Source organism: Oryctolagus cuniculus, chromosome 16, assembly GCF_964237555.1.
Source record: "Oryctolagus cuniculus chromosome 16, mOryCun1.1, whole genome shotgun sequence".
NCBI lineage: Eukaryota > Metazoa > Chordata > Mammalia > Lagomorpha > Leporidae > Oryctolagus > Oryctolagus cuniculus.
This window is the reverse complement of record NC_091447.1, coordinates 53,703,756-53,727,582: the sequence shown is the minus strand read 5'-3', so window position 1 is coordinate 53,727,582 and position 23,827 is coordinate 53,703,756. Positions and strand designations below refer to the sequence as shown.

Here is a 23,827-nt window from a genome sequence, read left to right as displayed (position 1 = left end):
ACAAAGGGTGTCTCCCTCCACATCACCACTCAGTGATGGGCCTCCAGCACCCACACACATTCCAAACACAGCTGAATGTTCAGACACACCCCGCGATGTCAGGACATTTTCATCATCGTAGTCAAAGTTTCTAATGCTGTGTCAGATGCCAAGTGTCAACCAGTGACGTCTGACCAGACGTTAGTACCACTCCTGGGTAAATTACAGGAAATGGGACAAAACCACCCCCACATGCACTCTAACGTTTTAACACCTGAGGCACTGGTGCCGGGGTTGTGGTGCAGCTAAAGGGCTGTCTTGATGCTGGCATCCCATACTGGAGCGCTGGTTTGAGCCCCAGCTGCTCCTCTTCCAATCTAGCCCCCCGTTAATGCACCTAGGAAAGTAGCTGAGGATGGTTCAAGCGCTTGGGCCCCTGTACCCACATGGAAAACCAGGATGGAGCTTTGGCCCAGCTGTTGCAGTCACCTGGGAAGTGAACCAGCGGATGGAAGGTCTCTGTCTATGCTATCTTCACATAAATAAATAAATAAATAAATAAATAAATAAATAAAATTAAATATGCAGTGCTTTCTATAGATAAGACAATGGCAAGGTGAAATTGAAACTCAAACATGGCCCCCACAGAGAACCAGCCTCCCGGACCCCGCACCAGGCTGCCCTGGGTCACGTCACTCAACAGACCCAGCAGGAAACCCAGACCCAGAGGAAACCCGGAGTCTGACTCTGACGCCATCAGGAGCCACGCTGAGTGCTTGGTGCCACCGACTCGGGCCCAGGCAGAGGAGAGGCCGTGTCGGGGGAGCTGGCCAGCAGTCTGCAGCCTTCTCACGTCACAGAGGGTCCTCTCCCATCTCCCTCACCTCGGGGTGGGAGTGGGGGTCCTGGAGGTGCGTGGATGGAAGTCTAGAGAAGAGGACACCTCCAGGTGGGAAATCGGAGTGGCAGCCACACACTGGACATCTCACAGCACCGTCAGGGGGGAACGGAGCAGTCACCTGTCAGGGTGTCCAGCTCAGTTACTGGCTTCCCCCGGCCTGCCGCCTGCCAGAACTCAGACATAACGATGTGCGGTGTCTCCATCTCCTCCCCTGTACCCACAACAGCCCAGACTGCAGGTGCTGGCTCCCAGAATTCTCTGTACCTCCTCCAAGGTGGTGTCTGAGAGGCCGTAGCCGGCCAGGCGCAGCTGCTGCTGGTTTTGGTCCAGGGCCTGGAAGAGGCCTTTGAAGCAGGCGGTGTTTGCGTCCTTGGGGATGGTGTAGGTCAGCTCTCCCCCACTGCTGCCTTTGAGAAACGCTTGTGGAATATAGACCTGGACCAGGGATGTGACACGAGCGACGTCCTCAGGATCGGAGGCCCCCAGAACAGGCGGCTGCAAAGAAAAGACACCAGGGAGGGATGTCAGTCCAACCGACCTAGAGGGTGTCCACACCCACAAGCAAATTCCCCACTTCAAAGCCCAAATGACAAATCACACCTAAGTGGAAGGCATTTCAACTGTGCATTGTAGTTTTTCTTTCTGTTTTTCCGTGATTGCTTTATTTATTTGAAAGAGAGCGAGCTCCCATCTGCTGATTGACTCCCCAGATGGCCACAACAGCCAAGGCTGGGCCAGGTACAAGTCAGTTCCTCTGGATCTCTCCACTTGGGACATCTTCCGCTTTCTCAGCAGCGTTAACAGGGAGCCAGATCAGAAAAGGAGCTGTCGTGACTCCAGCTGGTACCCATACGGGACGCCAGCAGACAGGTGGCAGCTTAGCCCACCACGCCACAAGGCCAGCTCCTTCTCAGGCCAGAAATCTGCAGTGATAAAACTGCCATGGACAGCCCGTGTGCCTGTGTGGCTCCAGGAGTCCATGCTTGCAAGGTGCCTTCAGTCCTGTGGCAGGATCAGGAAGGAGACTCGGGTCCCCTGATTACATCACCAGGACAAGGCTTCCCGGGCATAGGAGAAAGGCGCCATGCTCACAGGAAGTAAATAAAACCCTGGTCGGCTCAGAAGTCAGAGGCCACCAAGGGTTAGACACGGCCATCAAGAACAGGGAGGTGACTCTCCACACACCTCCCAAGTCCCAACCCAGAGCCACCACCCTGTCCCCAGCTGACACTGGGCAACTCCAACCACCACATGACACGGGCTCTCAGGCCCAGACCTACCCCTCCCTGCCCCCTCACGACTCTGTTTCTGAACCATGACAAACTGTGGCCTCCTACGCAAAGTGTCCTCGTTAGGAAAATCTCTGGAACATCTGGGCCACGGTACTTTCTGGCAGCCGCTCCCGTTACCTGCCAGGGAACTCTGACCTCCTGTGCACTTACTCCTGGAGGTAAAAACACACGCTAGGGTTCAGCCGCCTCCCTGCCTCATGCCGGCCTCCACTCAGCCGTCAGTATCCTACTCCCCCTCAGGGAGGGGAGCGTCCCCGGTGACGGCTGCAGCAGCACCTCTTACTTGCTGGGTGAGCGTCAGGCGGAGCCCCTGGCCGTGGGCCTCCTTCAGGCAGACGGGAGGGCCGCAGCACCTGAGCCGCCCGTGCTGGAGGACGGCCACACAGTCGCTGAGCACCTCGGCCTCATCCAGGTGGTGGGTGGTGAAGACGATCGTGCGACCTGTGTGTGAGCACAGGGACATCAGAGCAGGGCCGCCCGCCCGGGGCTTGCAGCCGCAGATCCTGCCGCACGTGAAAGATCGCCCCCAACTTCAGGAAGGGAAATTGAAATGGTTCTGTAAAATGATGGAGCCACGGCCACCGTGCAAGTTAGAGGCCCCAAACGCTCTGCTCTGCACTTTGCCTGGAATTTGTGACTGGCGTTTCTGCAAACCCTCCACCCTCTTCTGCACCAAAGGGGAGCCCTGCCAGGCACAAGGGAGAACGCGAGGCACGAAGCTCCTGCATCCAGCCACCGAAGGAGGCAAAAGCCCCCGCCAGGTTTCTTGGTCTCAGATGCCCCACGTGTGCAGTGAGGAAATCTGGAGAGGAAGCTGGGTGGGGTCTCTGCACAGGGACCGAGGCCTCCCCAGTCCCTCTGGCTTAAGGACTGGCCACATTCCAGGGATGTGTCTGCTGCAGGACGACGTCACGAGCACTGTGTCAAGGCAGAAATTAACCATCAACGAGGCAAAGACTGAAACGGCCACGGTGCACACTGTATGGACCACTCACACGCCCTCAGCAACCGGGACAGGATCTGCATGCGTGCGGCCTCCTGGGAGGAGCTCAGGGCAGGTGCACACCACACAGCAGAGTCCTGGGGGATGGCCGAAGCAAGGAGATTCAAGCCACTGCCCGCCTCCCTGGGAGAGACGGCCGAGCCCAGTGGGCACGGCCAACCTTTGCAGAAACAACTGCCCGTCTCACAGGTGTTCTCCATGAGCTCCGGCACCTTGTGCTCTGCCTGGGGAGAAAAGCCTCAGACTGACCAGCCCCGGGATCTCTGGGTAAAGTCTGCTTCCACTGTGCAGAGACCATGTTACGACTTAGGTTTACACACTGCCCATTGCCTTGCACTGGGCTCCACTCAGCTGTTTCTTTCGATTGACTAGAAATGAAACACACTGATCTATTCCTTTTAAAAAGGCATATTTTCCAAAGCGACAAGTGGAGCAGATTTTTAACTCTACCCAATTTTATATATTTTGATAAAGGAGAAAAATAATGAATTATCAATTCATCGGCAGGTGGGGTGGGAGATGCATCTAGAAAGAACCATGAAATGTAGATCTAAGATCAATACAGCAGGTGCAAAGGGACCAAGACATATCATAAAACCAGGGGAACAATGGCGTGAGTGACCGCGCTCCCCAAGGCGCTGCTGCTTCTCTCCGATGACGCGCTCAGTGCTCTATCCACTTCCTCCAAAAGCCGCGTTTCCCATTCACCTTCCCGTTTTCCTGACAGCCACGGACTGAGCAACCACACATCAGACACGGAGCTGGGTTCTCACGCAAGGTGCATTTACTTCTGGCAAAGCCCATGCCACGGTACGGCTGTCTGCATTTGAAAACTGCAGCCCAGGCGAGTGCTGGCTTCCCAGGGCCATGTGGGACTGTAGAGCAAGCACAGGATCAGAGCGAGTTTGGCTGGGATGTGCCAATTTGCCATGGTAGCTTTGCTTCCTTACGTGTCGTTCCACGGGAGCACACAAGTGCAGTCCCCTGCCTGGCAAGAGTTCCCGGGGCATCCCCACGTGAGACGCCTGCTCGAGGCAGCGGGCAGCATGGCCCAGGCAGCCGTGTTAGGCGGACGTCTCCCCGCAGCTGGGACTGTTTGTTTTTGTGCAGTCCTTAGACCTTGCCCATCAGTCTTCCGGAGGCTGCGGCTCTACGTTCTGCTTCTCGAATACACACTTTTCTCCCAGAACTGACTATCTAATCCACTTACACCCCATTGACTCCGCACTTCAATCAGTGCAGCATGACTCCTAAGAAATCATTGCTAAGCCATGAAGCTGGTGAGAAAATACATCATTTATAACGGCTGCACTGAAGGAAGCCTGTTTCTCTGGCTTTTACCGCGTCTGGTTTTCCGGCTGACGTAAGCTTGATGCTGATGGTGTCAAGGTCCTGTCGGCTAAGTCTTCATGACTCCTTCTGTGACTGCGGGAACTCGCGGGAGTCGTGGGCCGGCCACGCGTCGCACCGTGGTTCACAGGTGCAGACAGCACCTCCCGGTCCCCTGCACCTCATCGGCTTCCAGCTCAGGATGGCAGGGAAATTACTTAGTCCACTTTTAAGTTAGATTCAGCTGGAAATTCAATCAGTTCTGCCAAGCAGTGTGCAGTGTCTCTTACATAAAATCAGTTTCTTACTTCTGCCCTTCCACATCTCTCCCCAAAGGACGCTCAGTCAGGAGGCTTGGGGAAGGGTCAGTGTCTCCGAATTCAACATGGCCAGGCCCCCTGACCCCTGGGTGGTCATCAGGATCCCCAGTGCCATCTCTACCCCACCCTCAGTGCGCGTAGCTTCGGCAGGGACCCCTCCCCCACAATCCAGAATCCGGTCAGAGCCCAGAATGTGCCCTGGCTGTTTCCACCTCGTGCTGGGCTCAGAGTCCCAGATGTCTGCCCCGGCTGCCAGCCAGCCAGCTCCCAAAGGCCCCTCCCCCAGCCAGGGCCCCATCACTGCAGGCCCTGACTCCTGCCAGTGTGGAAGCCCTGGGACCTGGCAAGTGCACCAACACCAGCCCTCAGCGCCTCCCGGTGCCCTGCGTCCTGCTCAGCCACGAGAACTCCGGCACAGGGGCAGCGAGCAGAGGAGCCACTGCCAACCGCACGGCCACCCTCCTGTGATTGCTGAGCTCAAGTTGACGCCCAGAAAGGAAGAGAACCCCCTGCCACTCGCTCTTGTCTGACTTCCCAGGAGCCCTCGCTCTGTGAGACGGAGAGGGGCAGCGTCGTACCTCCCGCTCCGCAGCCCAGCAGCGGCTGAGGTTGAGCGACCCGAGGACGCACCCTTGCTGCTCCGGGGGAGTGTGAGGTGACCCGAGAGCAGAGGCTGTGAGCTCAGCCCCTCAGTCTTTCTTCTTCTCCATCTCTGAATTCCTACTGGTCCACTCCCAGGGAGGTGGGGGCTTCAGGTCAAGGCAGAAGACGATCTTACACTCAAACACCAGAAGAAAAAAGCAAAACAATTCATGGGATCCTGCATTCCCCCTCACACTGACGCTTCCACACAAGAGGCAGGGGCGTTTCTCTGCAAAATGCTTACAGCAATGCCTCCCAACGCTCAGGGTTGCACTTGGAAATAGCACCTGCCCATCCGGTGCCCTGGGTTGGAAACAAACAGCAGGAGAAGGAGAACCATGAACCCCTGAACCAGCGCCCCCAGCGCCCCTCTTGGCTCCGTGAACGTCTTCTGTCACCAGGAGCCCATCACACGCCCAGCCCTCCACACCTTGGTTTCCCTTCTGGGAAGAGGCAGGCTCAGCCCAAACACCTCTGGGATGTGTCTCCTGAGGGTCGATGCCTCCAGAGTAGAAAGCAACATGTGTGACAGTTCCAACCAAATCACGTATGACGACGCAGCGATAGCGCCACCATGGACGTGCGGTTAACAGCAAGCAGTTCTGAGCGCGTAGAGCTGTCATCCAGCGCACATCTCCATGAGCTCCCAGGAAAACGGAACTTTTCCACAAACTGGCACAGAAAGACAAATGCTCTTACATACGGAAGCTATGGAGCTGATCTCGTGGGGTTGAGAGCAGTGAATACCGAAGCTGGGGAAGGGCAGGGCAGGGGCTGGGTAACAGGTGCGAGGGTGCAGCTGGAGAGGAGGAACCTCTCGTGTTCCACAGCACGAGAGGTGACCACGGCGGACGGCAACAGCTGAGTACTGCAGAACAGCCAGTCCAGAGGATTTTTAACACTCTCAACACAAAAAACCGGCGTGTGAGGTGATGAATACACACTTACCCTGGCACACGGCTATAGAAATGATACATGTGCCATCCAGGCATGGACAGTTATCTGCCCTTTAAACATAAAACAGCATAGTAAAAATGACTTTTTCTGAAAAGCGCCGTATTCTCATCGGGCTACGGTTGACCCTCCACTCATGACAGCCCCAACCTGCTGGGAAGAGAACGTGGGACGAGGCAGCTCCTACCTTCTCGGTACCTGAGCAGAATGTCCCAGAGGCTGCGGCGGGAGCAGGGGTCCACGCCACTGGTGGGCTCATCCAGAACCACGGTCCGTGATGTGCCCATGAAGGCAATGCCCAGGGACAGCTTCCGCTTGGTGCCTCCAGACAGGGCGCGGGTCGGCTTGTGCTGGTGTGGAGTCAACTCCACATCCTGCAGGGTTCTGAAAGAAGAAGAAGACAGTCCTCATTCTCCTCCTTGAAGATGACAGACGTTGCTTTCACTCCGTGAATAATGACTTACGACAGCCAAGATCTTCTTTTTGATTTATTTATTTATTTGACAGGCAGAGTTAGACAGTGAGAGAGACAGAGAGAAAGATCTTCCTTTTTCCGTTGGTTCACCCCCCAAGTAGCCACTACGGCCAGCGCATTGTGGCCGGTGCACTGCACTGATCCCAAGCCAGGAGCCAGGTACTTCCTTCCTGGTCTCCCATGTGGGTTCAGAGCCCAAGGACCTGGGCCATCCTCCACTGCCCTCCCGGGCCACAACACAGAGCTGGACTGAAGAGGAGCAACCGGGACAGAATCTGGCACCCCAACCGGGACTAGAACCTGGGGTGCTGGTGCTGCAGGTGGAGGATTAACCTATTGAGCCGCGGTGCTGGCCACAACGGCCAAGATCTTCTAACCCATGGGCCCATCAAGGAGGCCTAGAAGCTACATACACACAACAAAGTAGCTGTGGTGCCTTCCTGGAAGTACAAATGGAGCACACCCACGGATGGAGCGTGCTACCGGTCAGCACTGTCCACCACGCATTGTGCTTGGGACACCCTGGGTTGTTTCCTGCCTGAAGCAGCATTCTCGTCATCTCACTCACACCTTGTGCCAAGGAGGGGCTGCACCCGCCCCCAGAAGCACAGAATGCAGTGCGATGGCAGGGGCCCAGCTCCGTCTCCGTGGCTCACCAGGAAGTCCTCCGACTGTGGCCCACTGTGCGCTAAGTCTGGATTACCCAGCCTTCTTGAATGAGTCAGTAGGAAGCTCCAGTGAAATACCATGTGACAAGCGTAAGTTACCAGCTACCGTTAAGGAATAGCACGTCTCTTATTCTCTCCCAGAGACCTTTAGCTCCGAGTACTCTGGACTTGAGATACCCAGCACAACGTCATCCCTGGGTGAGGCTGCCATCCTGCTGTAGACCCATTCTCTTCTTCCACTGTCTGCCACTGTCAAGGGCCCCTGTTAACCCCTCATGAACACCTGCCCCACCACACCCGCTCAGACCTCACTGTTAAAGGCTCGGCTGAAACAACACCCTGCTAAAGTCTTCCCCTGACTGCTCAAGCCCATGGTGGATCCCTCCCCCAAGCCACAGGCCTGCCTCCAACAACCTGATGGCCATCCCCCAGTGATGGGGCCATCACAGAGTCAGGTGCAGAACTACAAGGGCTCCCCAAAGTTGAGCAGCAAGAACAGACAGACCTGGAACATTCTAGAATCCTAAGAACTCAGGACTTGTGTGCCTGATGACTGAGTAAATTCTCATGTTTCTTTTACTATTTATAGGAATATTCCCTACCCAAACTATAGAGCTCAAGCCAGCTTCTCCATGTCCAGTTGTCAGTCACAGTGACTCTCCCCTGCCTTGTGGACAGCACCTCCTTGGAGGGAGGAGGATAAATGGCAGCTGATTGCCTTGACCTGTAATCCACCATCTTCCACCTGCATGACCCCAACACAGCAGAGAGCTGAGACTCTCCTGACACTCAGTACCTGGAGCCTGGTCAGGAGAGCAGATGGACAAGAAAGTGGAGCAGCCAGGAGTCGGATGCTATAGTACACACAGGCCCTGCTCACATTTGTAGGGTGAACCCAAACCCGTTCTTTCTTGCTTCCTCCACGGACAACCACTCAGGGTACCCACTGGGTCCTCACTGCATTCCCCACCAGACTGAGAGCCCACTCCTGTCCATATGCCTGGCACATTGAGTCAGGAGTGGTTTGGGTGCAAGCAAAGAACACCATGCTTCTGTAACTGAGTCCATGGGAAGAAGCAGGGCTGTGCTCCGGCTGTCCCTTGTGCAGCCAGCTAACATGAAGCTGACCAGTACCCAGTACTTCTGCTGCTGTGTTGGACAGAAGTCTGTTTTTCTACGGCATTTTTAACTTAAACTTACCCTTTTCTTTTATTCCCAAAACTAAGAGTGTTGGTTAATAATGACAAGGTGGAGGGAATGACAGCAAGTCTAATTCAACTCTGTGTATTTTTGGAATTCCTGCAAGATTGCACAAAGGGGTCTGTAGCCTCATGAGCTGGGCATCCTGTGTGGACCGGGGGGAGGGCAGCAGGGGCAGAACCCAGGTCCTGCTCCAGGAAAGCAGAGGTGTGGAGCAGCCTCCTATGCGCACACCAGCAAGGACACAGGAGACAAATGTTCCGGAAGGAACCAGAGTGCTCGGGAACTCAGAGACTTGTTCCCCGGGAGAAACAACTCAAACATCTTCTCACATCACAGTACAGTCAAATCCTATTACAGTCTTGACTAGTGTTCCTGCATGCCTCAAGTGCCTTCCCACAGAGGGAATGCTAGTCAACTCAATTTTGTTTTAATTTTAGCGCCAAGCCTGGATAATCATAATTAACGTATATTAGCCATATTTTATATTGCAGGCATTAAGTACCTCACGTGTGTAAATTAATACAATGCACGCAACCTCCAAGTGAGGCCTTCCTGTTACTAGGCCTCGTGAGATTTGGGACACCCGCCCGGAGACAGTACACATCGCAAGGAGCACCCTAAGCCAGCGGGACACCCGGGCTCAACCACTAGCGGGCTGAACCCAGGTACACCTTTGCCATTGCAACACTCTGGCACCCACAGTCACTGTGGCACCCATGGACACAACTGCTGGTTGTCTCAGTCCCCACACAGACTGGGCTTTCTCAAGGCCACAGCCTTACTGCTTCTCAGACCCAAGTCTGACGAAGGTCACAACTCCAGGCATTGAAATCAACGGATGTGAAGGTCTGCGCGATTGGAACTCAGGGGATGTGGCTTGTTCTCCAGGGCAGGATGCATTCGGAGGGCCGTGTGGCCTTGAGGTGTTGTCTGGGGCCAGGACACAGGGTCTGAGAGCCCCTCTTGGGTCAGGAAGAGGACTGTGTCGCAGATCCCAGCATTTCCATCTGCTGGTTTCTGTATGTCAGGCAGATGTGTGGATGGAACTTAAAGACCAAAGAAAGCCATCTGAGCCAGCTGTTCCTACCTGTTGAATTTTTATTTAAAATCAAAATTACCTAATTTTAATTATTAATTTTTAACATGCTAAAAGGAAGCAAATCATTTCTGCAAAGTTAAACTTCCAGATTCCTTCTGAATAGGTCGGGAAAACTCTAATTGGGAACACTTGCAGGCAGCAGGAGAGATCGTCCCTCCAGTTAATTCGCAGGTCTGTGCCCGAGAACGTATTTTAGAAGCTGCTCGTCAATCATCCACCCACTTATTGAACCCTCACAGTGCATGGCACCTGCCTCCTGCTACGGCGAGAGAAATAAATCGAATCTTGTCTTTGATTCAAGGGACTCAGTCTGGTGGAAAGACAGGCCAGAAATTATAATAAAATATGAGGGAGGTGGTGACAAGGTCCCAGGTGCTGTGGGAATTCCCTGACTCCACGGAAGGTAATACAAGAAGTCAGCCAGACAGATGGTAAGTGTCAGTGAGGTGGGGACATTTGGCCAACGCGTTCCAGAAAAGGCAGTGGCGCATTTGCCAGGACCTGGGGGACAAACCTGGCCAGGAATGAAAACAACCTCTTTTGAAGTAGAGAAAAGCACATGGTGGCCGTGGACAAGACAGGAGAGGGGCGCGAGCCAGAACATGCGCCCATCATGAGCCCTCTCACATGACCCACGGGCAGCTCTTCCTCCCACTGGATATAGCTGTGGGTGGGTGGCTCCTCGCACCCACTACGACCTCACTCCTTTTCCCACCACCTCCAGAACCCCAGCCTTGAGTCTCAGGCCATCAGAGCTATCTCCCACTAGCCTCCGAGTTCCTGTCACGCCCAGCCCTCAGTGCTCCCTGGTGCACTGCCCTTTCTCCACCACTACTCCTTTCTTTACGTTTGAAGTAGTAAATCCTCCTCTCGCCTGCGCCAGTCCCAATCAATCCCCGGACCTCGTCATGTCCAACAGCCGCAGCTCCTCCACAGTCCCCCAACCCCAACATCCTCTTCAGACTACATCTGCTTTCCTAGCTAAGTCCTGTCCCAGCAGTCACTTGACTGTCCCTGCCTCCCTCAGGTCCTTCCTCCTTATTCTCAGTTTAAAGCCCCGGTCATCATCCTGATGCCCACTTTGCAGGCACTCTTCACTGGATAGAGTTAATGCACGTCCTGGCCTCCTGTTACATTATGGGGCTGGCTGGGTCTCACGAGAGCTGGACCTCACCTCCTGTGTAGGTCTCTGCCCCTCCCCAGCCTCTCCCCTCTCAGCTCACCCCAGTGACCCATCATCCCCTCCTGGCCCGCTCCCAGCAGCAGGCAGAGCTGCTGTTATGGTTCCTGTCTCTGCAGTACTCTGCTCTTGGTCTCAGTCCCCTATCTGGACGCCACCCCTCCACTGCTTCCCTTTCAGGGAAACCCCTCAGAAGACGTGCTGCCCCCAATCCCTCTCCTTCCTTACCTCCTGTAGGGAGTCCAGCAAGGCCCTACGCTACCCAAGCCCCTCTTCTGATACTCACCAGTGACCCTGCAGCCAAATCCAAAGGCCGTTTCTCAGCCAATCTCAACAGCGTTCGAGGCAGTGAGCCCTCCCTGCCTTGCGTGGACTTGGTCCACACCTTGTCTTTCTCTTTCTTGCCTCCTTGGCTGGCTCCTCCCTCTTAGCTCCATAATCTTCCTGTTGGAATATCCAGGGCTCAATTCTGTCCCCTCCTCTCCTTTACCTGAACTGATGCTCTCAACTAATCAATACCCCTGTAACTATCAAAAACATCTACCTCCACCCTAACCTGGGTTTCCTGGTGTATGCCAGAATCCTAAGTGGTAACATTAACTACGTAGTAATATTTCAATGGCTTAAAGGCCTGACAACTACTGTTATCTCCTCTCAGCCAAATTAAGGGCCAAACCATAATGACCTGAGTGTTGACAAACGTTCCCACTGAAGATCTGCTGGAGATGCTACACGTCCTTGAGCTCACACTTTAATGAAGCCACACATTAGGGAAAACAAGTGGAGCCACAGGACTCCGAGAAGGAGCCTGTCGGTGCTATTCCTCCCCTGCTAGCGCGAACTGCTGTCCGAACACATCTCACTGATTGCTTTTGTGCAAATGGGCTTTGTTGCTAAGTAACACACCATGAACTGATAACCACTCATGTTGCCTGGCACCCAAATAAGATGAAGCCTGTACAGCACTGCTGTGTAGCACAGCACAGTTCACGGTGGCACAGGGTAGCTTTTTTTTTTTTTAATTAAAATAGGTGATCTATGATTTTTTAGGAGAAATTGGGTTGCACATAGCAATCTGCTGTCTAATAATGTCATGCATAGAATGCCTAGCCAATTCTCGTCAGACTCAAGCTGGAGATGGGCGTAAACATTCTCCCTCGACACCCAAGCATCCACTGTCATTAACGCTATCACCATCACCAGTCACTTGCTGGAAGCAACATGATGCATGGCCCAGCTCGCCTTGCGGCAGGTAGTACCCTCGTCCATGCCAACCAGGTGAGCTTTGAGAGAGGATACGACACTGTCCACATCACACAATGGACTCCTGTCCCTTGGGATTTTTTCCATCAGTCCACTTGGCCCTGATATGTGAGCATCTGTCCATGAAGAGAATTCATTTGCACTATACTTGTCATGGAGCTGGTCTCTGCACACAGCCACCTCTTTCAAGTTCGATCATCCAAACAAGTGCAGCTGCCTTCCAAGTGGGGAAGTGGGCGAGCGGTCTGGCGGTGCATTCCAGGAGCCGGGGCACCGTGTCCGGTCTGCTCTCCACCAAGAGTTGGTCAGGGAGGGCTGCACGTCACTTCTGCCCAACGCTCCGCTTTCAGACCCTGGCCTCTGAGGAACCCGTGCCTCCAGCATGTTCTGAGCTCGTGGCCTCCTCTTGCCCACCATACCATCTAACTCCACCCCTCTAGGATCCCATGTGCCACCCCACCCCGTGATGACCTCATCCACGTGAGCCCCATCAGACGCTGACGCTCTGGAGGCAGCTTCCAGAATTATCCAGGCCCCTTCACCTACACCCCCCGAGTAGGGTGCAGGTGCCCCACCTGCCCTGCCTCCATGACTGAGTGTGTTTTCAAGCCACAGTCCCCTGCACTCCCTGGACTCAGGGGCAGCAACTGTCAGCAAACTGCCTTCTCTGCTCAGACCCTTGAGACCTCCTGATGGACAGCCACACCACACACAGGCCGAGGCCTGGAAATGGGGGACAGCCCTCCTGATGGACAGCCACACCACACACAGGCCGAGGCCTGGAAATGGGGGACAGCCCTCCTGATGGACATGCACACCACACACAGGCCGAGGCCTGGAAATGGGCCGGACAGCCCTCCTCCAGCAAGTCACCTGCCCGCAGGCTCTAACTCACGTGCTGCAGGAGTGATCAGCCCAGAGGAACGGCCACTGCTATGGGTCAGATACGATTTGGCTCCCAAACACGTGTGAACTTTAAGTCCTGAAGTCACACGCTCACGTACCAAGAGGGTAGAAGCTCAATTCAATCATGCTGTCCAGGAGACGGACCTCGTGGGAAGTCCGTAAGCCACCGGGGGCCTGCCCTTGGAAAGCAGTTCTTGTGAGCAGGTGGCTATGAAAGCCTGAGCTTGGGCCCAGCCTCTTTCTCTCCCTGGCTCACCCTGGGATCTGTCCACTGCACATACCCCCCTGTTGTCATCACTGTCCTCACCCAACCAAAGGGGCCACCAAAACTGTGGGCTCAACAAACCTCTCCTCTTTGTACAGGTGGTTGTGTCTGGGATTTTGTGATAACAGTGAAAAACTGCTACAATAATAGAGGACACGTTGCATCCAAGGCTCCTAGGTCAGGTCCAGGCTTCCCTGTAGGGGCTGCATGGCCCCCTCTCCCTGAACCTCAGCTGCACATGGAAGCAGCCCTGTTACTCAGAGGAGAGCCACTTGAGTGAGACCACACGTGGGAGGTACGTGGTACATGACCTCAGCCGTTCCCAGCACACAAAGGTGTTAAACACAAGTCCTAGATGAACAGCATGGGCACCAGTCACAGGTGTGAGCGCAGGGGCAGAAGACCCCTTGGGATGCCGGAGATAGACCCAGGGTGTTCTTCCCCTGCCCTAGCCCATATGAGCTGCACAGCACCCCAGGCCACGGCAGGAGGGGATGTGGTCTTACCACAAAAGCAACGGCAGCAGTGAAGGGGAGCATGGGCAGGAGAGCAGATGCCCGACTGGGACTTGGCCTCAGACGCTTCCAGGCCCCTCGAACTCATCTCTACCGTGAGCTCCGCCACTGCCTCTCCCCAGCCTCTGACTGGCTCCCTTTCTGTGTATTTTCAGTACAGGGCTACATTCTTTCTCTCTGTGTATTTTCAGTACAGGGCTACATTCTTCCTGCCTGAGCCAGAGATCTGAGCATTACCATGGCCCCTCCTCCTCTCTTACTCCCCACATGGGGTCAGCATCTCTCCTTCCATCTCCCCATCCATGCATCTCTTGCAACCACCTCTGCTCTACCCTCACACTTGGTTCCCACCTGGACCAGGAAGCATGTCTGACCAGCTCACCGTGTGCCCATTTTACTGGGCCCCTCCCCACCTTAGCCCACCCTCCTCCCCTGCACACTGACTGCCTAGTGGACAGACCTGACTCCTGTGAGGCTCCCAAACCTGCCTGATGTGGCCCAGCCTCCTCTGTAGAAGGAAGGGTACGGTGTTGCATTATCATCCCAAATGCTCAACTTGGATTCCAGAAACACCCCGCGAGATACATAGTGTGCATAGCAACTTCAGGACTCGCCTCTTGCCCTCTGTGTTACAGGGCGATGAACATCAAGGTGGAACCCTGTCACACTGACACGGGTCCTGCAGGAAGTGGTAGCGAAGTGAGCTCCTACAAAACAAATGGCACCAAACACCTGCCCATCTTCACCCTCAGGAAATACAGAACATAAATGCCAATTTTCACAAATAAAACTTGAAACGATGTGCAAGAGCTTGTGGAATTCACATTTCTTTAGTTATGTGCAGTCACCATTTATAGACAGACACTTGCCTGCAGCCCGCACCCCCCCCCACCCCTCCATGCTCCTGCCCTGGCTGATGCTTTGCTGTGCAAAGTCCATCAGGTTCACCAAGGATCCCGCACAGGGCCTGGGCCATGCCTTCCCTGCCACTGTTCTGAATCGAGGGCCCACAGTGGCTGATGCCTCCACCCCGGTCACTGCCCTGGACTTTCACGGCTCCACTTCCCCTCCAAGCCATCCTTGCAAGCTCGCCACCTGCAAACACCACTTTGTTCTCTAACCAGGAACCGATGGCCTCTGCTTCTCCCTCTGCTCTAAGCTTCTACCAGTCTCCCGTGACGGGAGAATCTTCTGTAGGCCTTGCTGGCCATCCTGGACACCTCACTCCCTGTCCACCTCTCCTGGTGCCTGTGCTATGCTAACTCTAACACTAGCCCTACCCCCGAGGACCGGCCTTCTCTGGGGACTGACCAGGCTCCCTCCCTGTGGGGAGCAACTCGGACTATACTGTTACTGGAATTAAGGCTTATTCTATGCATCTGCTCTCCCACAATGTGGCGCTGGGAGAGGAGCGTACAGCTTCTACGCAGCTGCCTCTCACCAACTTGACAAGCTGCAAGAGCCGCTCCTGATTGGAGGAGAGCGGCGCGCTCGGCGTGTGGGTAGCAGAGCACGGATTGGTGGAAGAGGACTATATAGGAGGAGAGAGACGGCATGGTGGTGTGGGTTGGTTGGAGAGTGCGTTGGAGAGTTCACGGGGAAGTTCGTTACTTCGTTCTTTCTCATTTCTCTCTACTCATTCTTGCTTTGGGAGTTTGCTGTTTACTTATTCTTACTTTACTATAGAAAGGACTTGTAAAAAAGGGAACAACAAGCGTCCGGTCCGGTGCGGCTCCTCCGCGTGCGGAGGAGCGGCACCTCCCATTCCCCAAGGCCTCACTGGAGTCTTCCCCTCCCTCCCTTGCACCCCTCACTGGTCAGCACGATGTGTTTCTTCCAGCTTTGAATAGTCTTCAGATGTGGACTTCCCACTCCACCCCTGTGGCACGACCACAGATCAGGCTGCTCACTCCTGTGTACAGTGACAGCCCCATATCAGGTCCCTTCCCATGGCTGCGGCATCTGCTCTGCTGTAGCAAGATCCACCTCCCAGATCTCAGGCCAATCACAACCCCAACCTGCACCTCAAAGGTAAAACCCCTTAGCACGACCAATCCACTCTCACATCCAGATGTCCTACAGGAGCCCCGTGCTCCAGGCACACCAAGCACCCACGGACAGCCCTTGCCCCACTTTCCCATGTTGGCTCAGCTCTTCCCTGCTTCAAAGCCAAACCAAATGAATTCACTGTCTCCTCTTATAAGCCTCCCTGGCTCACCCAGAGATGGTGCCTATGTCATCCTGTTGTGGTTAACAGTCACTTGCTCTTCTCCTTCCCGTAAGTACAGCCATAGACGGCTCTTCGATGTCTCTTCTGTAATCTCCATCTCCATCAGGCAGAGGCAGGGAGCAGGGAGAGCAGGGTCACTCACTTGGCCACCTGCTGCCGCAGCTCCTCCTGGGTCCACCACGGCGCCTTGATGGAGCCAAACAGTAGCAGGTGCTCCTGGACAGTGAGGCTGTCGAAGAGGACGTCATGCTGCAGACACACCCCCAGCTCCCTTCTGACCCTGGACAGGTCTGTCTGCAGGTTCTTGCCATCGACGATGATGGTTCCAGAAGTGGGAGGGTGGAGCCCCGTCAACAGGGATCTGCCAGAGAAAAGGAGTCAGTGCGGAACACACGCTGCTCACCCAGCATCTGCAGAGCTGGTTAAATATGCAGATCACCAGGGAAGGGGCGGGGCTTGACCATGGTGAGGGCAAGCCTAGGTCCCTGCAGTGTGGGGGCTTTGGGGTGACAAAGTCCTACTTTGCTTTTACAGATGCGTGTGATTTTAGCTTTTTTTTGCACCAAAATAAACTCATCTTTCAGCTCTGCTTTTCCAAAAACTTTTTGAAGTCCTCTAGTATTTACCCAAGTCCTCATAATTAGAGTAAAACAGAAACGCACACCTAGAGCCCCCAACCTGTGGCCAGTCTTCCTCAGCTCTGCCTGGGCCACCTGTCCACGTCAAAGTCCAACAACTCCGGCAGCACCAGAAACTCACTCATCCTCCAAGGACGCCTGGAGACTGCCTGTCTCACTCCACTTATTTTCTCAGGATGTGCAATACTTGGGCTCGAAATTGCTTTCTCGTTTTTAAAATGTTAACCAGCCTCTCCCCCGAGAGCTAGCCAGTCCTCTCCTAGGCATTTATGCAAGAGAAATGACAGTGTGAGCCTACCCAGATATGTACACAGCCTCAATCAGAACTGCTGAAAACCAGCTGCCACCAACAGGCAACGACACGTACAGACCACGGATCCTCTACCGAGCCGATGGCCCTCAGCCACCCTCCGGACCAGGCGGCCGCGGTCACCACTGTGGGAGAACCTGCTGTGTGAGAGGAGCGCACACAGCTCCATGTTTACAAAATCCTGGGAAATTCAAACGGATTCACAGGGACGCATGGCAGAGCAGCAGTCACTGGGGGCCAGGACAAGGAGGACGAGGAAGGAATCACCCTCCTCTTCACTGTGCTGCCTGCTCCAGCATTAACCACACCCGCACCGAAACGCACCACACCGCACAGGGACTGCTCACCGCACAGCAGCTGCACCTCGATAAACTCCACTAGCAACTCTGCTATGTTATGTTCAAACCAATGTGGGGGACACTATAGGACCCCTCGTTATCTGTGTGGGATTGGCCCCAAGACCCCCACAGATGACACAGTCTGCAAATGCTCAAGTCCTTTACAGAAAACAGCACCTGCACTGTAACCCATGCAATCCTACAATATACTTTTTTTTTAAAGATTTTATTTATTTGAAAGAGAGAGGTAGAGACAAAGAGAGAGGTCTTCCATCTACTGGTTCACTCCCCAAGTGGCTGCAGCAGCCGAAGCTGAGCCTATCTAAAGCCAGGAGTTTCTTCCAGGTCTCCCACATGGGTGCAGGAGCCCAAGCCCTGGCCATCCTCTGTAGCTCTCCCAGGTGCATTAGCAGGGAGCTGGATTGGAAGTGGAGCAGCTGGGACTTGAACTAGCACCTAAAAGGGATACCGGCACTGCAGGCTGGGACCTTAACCCACTGCACTACAGCGTCAGCCCCTCTGTATACCTTACATCACCTCTAGACCACTCTGCACAAGTCTCCAAGCTGTTCGTTTTAGCACTGAAGACCTCACTGTTAATCAGCCTGTCAGCTAACACCTGCGGGAGCCAAGCACTTAGGACTCAAAGCGCTCTTCAAACAATCACTAAAAACGTGGCCGGTGAGCGCAGAAACTTCGGGAAAGCCCAAGTGCGACGCTCATCGCCCACTAAACAAGTGCTGCAGTGAAAGACCCAGGCAGGGCTCTGAGGGGCACACGGCCGCTGGCCTCCCCATCTCCACTTGTGCAACTCGTCCTTCCCACACCACGAACAGCCAGCGAGCCTTCAGTTCTCACTGCACCACAAAGAAAACCATCCACATCTCTGTTTTCAACAGGAAATGCTTTAAATTCTGTGTCTCATTTTTCTACTTTCCTTAATTCTGAGGCAAAGTTCTTTCCATTGCTGTAACTAACGTATCCCTATAAATTTAATAAGAACAAAAAGTAATTTTTCAAGAGCAACGTTCGGCAATTTTGGTGGCTCACCCGTAAGCAAACTACCGGTTCCACACCTGGCTCCAGGCCACGGGTGACCTCCCTTCCTGCTTCTCCGGGCACAGCTCTCTCTCATCAACACAAAAATCACATCTTAACAAGAAAACGAGGGAAGCTCCAAACACAAAGCAGAACGTAAGGAAGAGTCCACAGTTAAACACGCAAATACCCTGACAGCCCACTTCCTGGAGACACAAGCAAGGGCACACACAGGACAAACACGTCCCGGGTTGGGCAGGCATCTGGCACAGCAGAGTGAGGCCCTGAAGCCCGGATGGGAGTGCCTGGTTCAAGTGCCAGCTCCTCCGCTCCCAGCCCAGCCTCCTGATAACGCACCCCCCGGAGACGGCAGACGACAGCTCAGGTTCCCGGGCCCTGCCACCCACACGGGAGGCCTGCGCTGAACTCCAGACTCCTGGTTCTGCTCTGACTGCTGCAGGCATTTGGAGAGTGACCCTGTGGATGGGAGACCCTTGGTATGTGCTACTTTCTGTCAAGGTAAAAATACATAATTTTCAATAAAAATGACTAAAAGGCTAAAGCAAAAACATGGTGAATGTACTATAGAAAAAAAAAAAGGACTAAAGATTTTAAAAACTCCATCCCTGGCTGGCGCCGCGGCTCACTAGGCTAATCCTCCGCCTTGCTGCGCCGGCACACCGGGTTCTAGTCCCGGTCGGGGCGCCGGATTCTGTCCCGGTTGCCCCTCTTCCAGGCCAGCTCTCTGCTGTGGCCAGGGAGTGCAGTGGAGGATGGCCCAAGTGCTTGGGCCCTGCACCCCATGGGAGACCAGGAGAAGCACCTGGCTCCTGGCTTCGGATCAGCGCAGTGTGCCGGCCGCAGCGCACCAGCCGCGGCGGCCATTGGAGGGTGAACCAACGGCAAAAGGAAGACCTTTCTCTCTGTCTCTCTCTCTCACTGTCCACTCTGCCTGTAAAAAAAAAAAAAACCCTCCATCCCTACCACCCTCTGACTACCTCACGCGAAAGGAGGGCAAACCTCTGTGTCACCAGCAATCTGGTATCTGTAAGAATCAAATGCCCTGAGCCCTGGGCAGGGGACCAGGGACGCACATGATGGTGGTCTTCCCAGCACTGTTGGTCCCCAGCAGGGCGGCGATCTGGCCCCTGTGGAAGGTGAGGCTGAGGTCCTGGATGGCGGCCTTGTGGCCTTCGTAGTCCTTGGTCACAGACACCAGGGTGACTCCCAGATGGCCCCCTCTCAGCTCCCCTTCCCCATTTTGGGGCGGTGGCCCTGTGAAGAAGATGACAACGAAGTTCATCATGAGAGCCCGAAACAGGGCTGCACCCACACTTCAGGGCTCCCTCCAGAGCCGCGTTCCAGCTCCGGGAACAGGCAAAACCATTCAAGACTCCTCACTTGCAAAAGCGAGAAGTTACAGAATGGCAAAAAGGACGCGCAGCCATGAATTTTAGGGCTTTGAGTTCCTGGAATAATCATTCTGTTAAAAAAAAAAAAAAAAGACGGGCCGGTGCCGCGGCTCACTAGGCTAATCCTCCGCCTTGCGGCGCCGGCACACCGGGTTCTAGTCCCGGTCGGGGTGCCGGATTCTGTCCCGGTTGCCCCTCTTCCAGGCCAGCTCTCTGCTGGCGCCCGGGAGTGCAGTGGAGGATGGCCCAGGTGCTTGGGCCCTGCACCCCATGGGAGACCAGGAGAAGTACCTGGCTCCTGGCTTCGGATCATCGACCTTCTTCAAACGTGTTCTCCACGTTCTTACACGTGTTCTCATTCTTACACACTCACTTTTGGACTGAGGTCCAGCCTCGCTGAAGCACAACACGTGCCCAAGTGCACCTGACGCCTAGAACAGACGACTGCAGCGAGAGGTGAGGAGGTACTGGGGACCCCACAGCCCATGCACGGGCCGGGCGCGGCCTGCAGGCGACTCTGGAGCTGCTTCCAAGCCCAGGGCAGCCTGCAGGCGCGCGTCTGGGAACCCGCCCAGCTAGTGAGGCTCAGCCCGAAACGGAAAGCCACCACATGTCCAGGCGGCCACTGCCACGCACCTGTGTGGCCGCGGTTCTCACCGCCAAAGGGGCCGGAGCAGGGAGAGCTCGGCTGCTTCTCCAGGAAGCCACACAGGCTCCTCCAGTACGAGACGGTGACGGGAAAATACCAGGGTCTCCTCACTCCGAAGCTTCCTGAAGAAAGAAGATGCCGTGACAAACCCGCCAGATGCTTCTGTCTGATGAAGAGTCTGTTGTAAAATACCGTGACTCTGCAGCCGGAGTCAGGGCACAGCGGGTTAAGCCACCACCTGCCCACTGGCATCCCACACTGTCCCAGCTGCTGTGTCCAACCCAGCTCCCTGCTAATGCACCTGGGAAAGCAGCAGAAGACGGCCCAGTGCTGTGTCCCTGCCACCCAGGTGGGGGACCCTGAGGGCGCTCCTGGCCCCCGAATTCAGCCTGGCTCAGCTCCAGACTTTGCAGCCATCTGGGGAGTAGAGCAGCAGATGGAAGAACTCACTCTGTCAATCTGCCTTTCAGACAAATAAATCTTAAAAAATAAAAATAAGATGCCTTAATAATAGCGTCTTCACGGGACTGTTTCTATTTGCAGTCTGGGAGAGAGACCTGGATGCTCCTGCCTGTCCGGAGCCACGCCCACGCCCCCGGGTGGCGCTTGGAGCAGCTGAGCACTCCATGAGCCCTCTCCAGGCAACCGTCCTGCCCACCCCACACTGCCCTCTTTTTGCCACTGCTCTTCCTCTGCCTGAATCTGCTGTCTGTGCAGGTTCCCGGCCAAGGGGAACAGCATGACGTACGTGTGTGAAGGAACAAATCAACCCAAAGCCCCACAAAGAACCCGCAATGCTAACATTTCCAGAGGAAACCACATCGACCTTCTTCAAACGTGTTCTCCAAATGCACTTCCCTGTCTCCCAGCCACTTTGTCATCCTTGTACGTCAAAATGAAAGGGGATTTAATTATTAACATGTCCCGATTTTGTTTAACTATCTACCCTAGATTTCGGCTGAGGAGTGCGTGAACATAAAGTCCTGAACTGCAAGTGAGTGAAATAAGAAGGCCTCCTTGCAGACCAGGACTACACTTGGCACGTCACGTAAGAGTGAAGGCTGCAAGTGCTCCCACACTGACTGCAGTCTCGAGACTCGGGGAGGACCGCGTGCTCAGAGGGAAGTGGGGTGCACAACTGCTGCCAGCACCAGGCCGACCTGCTCCCCTAAAAACCCACCTGCTGATGTCCTGATCCCAGTACGCACAATGTGGCCTTAAGAAGCCATTAAGGCAAATGGGGTCCCAAGGGCAAGTCCCAGCCCAGCGTGACTGCTGACCCCGTAAGAGGAGATCAGGACACAGAGGGAGGACCACTGAGGACACCAGGGAAGATGCCGTCTGCAATCCAAGCTGAGCCCACAGAGGTGACGACCTGCTGACACCCTGGTCTGGACTTCTGCCTCCCAGGCTGAGACGCAGCATAGTTCCATTGTGTAAGCCATGCACGCTGTGGTATTGTGCCGTAGCCATCGCAGCAAACTAATGCAGGCTGGGGTCCTCCAAGACCCCAGCAAAGTAACAGCCCCTGCTTCGGAGGAAGGGGTGAGTAGCACGGGAATGGTTGGTCCCCTCTGAGGCCAGCCTTGCACAGGCTCCTGGTTCCAGGCACTGCCTCAGGTCTTTGTGTTCATGCACATAGTCTTGAGCCCACCCGTGTGCCACAGACCATTAGCACCTCGATGATGAAGAGGGAGGGGAACAAGACCTGTCCATTGACCCCTGCCGCGGCCCCAGCCTCCCCTCTCACCACACCTGCCTATCTGAACACATACACCAGTGAGGAGACTCTGGGGTACCCTTCCCCCGACAAGCACAAAGACTTGCCCTAACACCAGCCCCCTGGTTCTTACAGAACAGGCCCTCGTTCATGCACATGAGAACAAGGAGTGTGTGGAAATACAAGGAGATAATAAGCAAACAAAGGCGTCAGGAAAATTCCTCTGCAGGCACCGGCACTGCTTTTGCTGTCCCACTCACTCCTGACAGAGCAGGTGTCCAGCCAAGCGGCCTCCCAAGCGACGGATGGTGCGATGGTACCGCCCTCTGTGAGGGAGCCAGTCGGCAGCGGGACTCAGAAGCCTTAGAACATGTGTAGATTTTGAATGAGCGACTGCAGCTCTGGGAATCTGATGACAAGGTGGGAACAGAGATCTGACACGGACACCTTCCCTGGGCATTATTTAGAAGGGGAAAAGGCAGAAATCACTTAGCCCTGCACAGGAGGAGGAAGGCACAGGAAATCGCTACTTTCATTTAATGCAACGCTGAGCAGCCACTAATTCAGAGCTATGAATCAGTGCTTTGATCAAGTATTGTGAAGGCACAGAGGAAACTACAGATAGAGTACAATCCTAACTGTACACAGGAAAGCACTTGGAAATAGGCTTGGAAGGACAGACAGGTCTCATCAGGGAGACGGGAAAACTGAGCGTGTGCCCGGCTTGCTCATAAATGAAAGGACCTTGCAACCCTTCTGTGAGGATCCGATCTGTCCGATGCACCAGAGCCCACCTTTCTGGGCCACTTGGAGCAAAGAGTGGTGCCCGCGTGCAGAACAGAGGGGAGAGGGCTGACCAGGTAGCCCACAAGGAAGCCCTGAAACAAAACCTCACTCTTCTCCAAAGGGAAACACAGTTTCACAAAATGACTTTCAAATGTAGACCATGACCCAAAGTGATGACTACCATGCCTATGTGCACACGTGTAAATATACGCACATATACACACACGCATGTGTGCACACAGCTAAAACAGTATCAGGGTTACCAGTCTCCTGGACTGGTGGAGACCCCAAAGACAGCAAGAGGGAAGAAAACTGAACCCCCAGGGCATGCTCTGACATGGAACACAGGTAGGACTCCCCACAGAGGGAAAGTGCAAGAAAGAAAAAGTAGAGGGGGCGGACTTTCTACATTTAGCAAATTCAAATACAGGACATCGAATTACATTTAAACTTCAGACACACCAAGAATAATACTTTAATCTGTGATGCCTTGTATTTTACTGGGTGTACCGTGCACATGGGAACCACCCCTCAGCAGCACGCGGCTGGGGCAGAGCGAGCAGCAGGGCAGGTGAGGGCAGCCCGGGAGCGGCTGCGGACGCCAGCCTCAACGCAGGCACTCTGGAGCGGGATGCCCGCCCCGTGGGGAAGAGCAGGGTCTTCCGGCTTCTTTTTAGGAAGCGTGATCCTGTGTTAACGAAGGGGAGCAGAG

The 23,827-nt window shown here is 54.7% G+C and overlaps 1 protein-coding gene across 1 annotated transcript in view; it reads right to left on the bottom strand.

Moving 5' to 3' along the window:
- LOC103345127 (ATP-binding cassette sub-family A member 13) overlaps positions 1 to 23,827 on the bottom strand; it is a 347,717-nt gene that overhangs the window by 194,626 nt on the left and 129,264 nt on the right. The window contains exons 28-33 of the mRNA XM_070059456.1: positions 20,597 to 20,731; positions 19,643 to 19,823; positions 16,367 to 16,585; positions 6,608 to 6,804; positions 2,456 to 2,613; positions 1,145 to 1,375 (exon numbers count right to left, since the gene is read on the bottom strand). Coding sequence (XP_069915557.1) covers positions 1,145 to 1,375; positions 2,456 to 2,613; positions 6,608 to 6,804; positions 16,367 to 16,585; positions 19,643 to 19,823; positions 20,597 to 20,731 — 1,121 coding nt within the window. The remainder of the gene's footprint in view (positions 1 to 1,144; positions 1,376 to 2,455; positions 2,614 to 6,607; positions 6,805 to 16,366; positions 16,586 to 19,642; positions 19,824 to 20,596; positions 20,732 to 23,827) is intronic.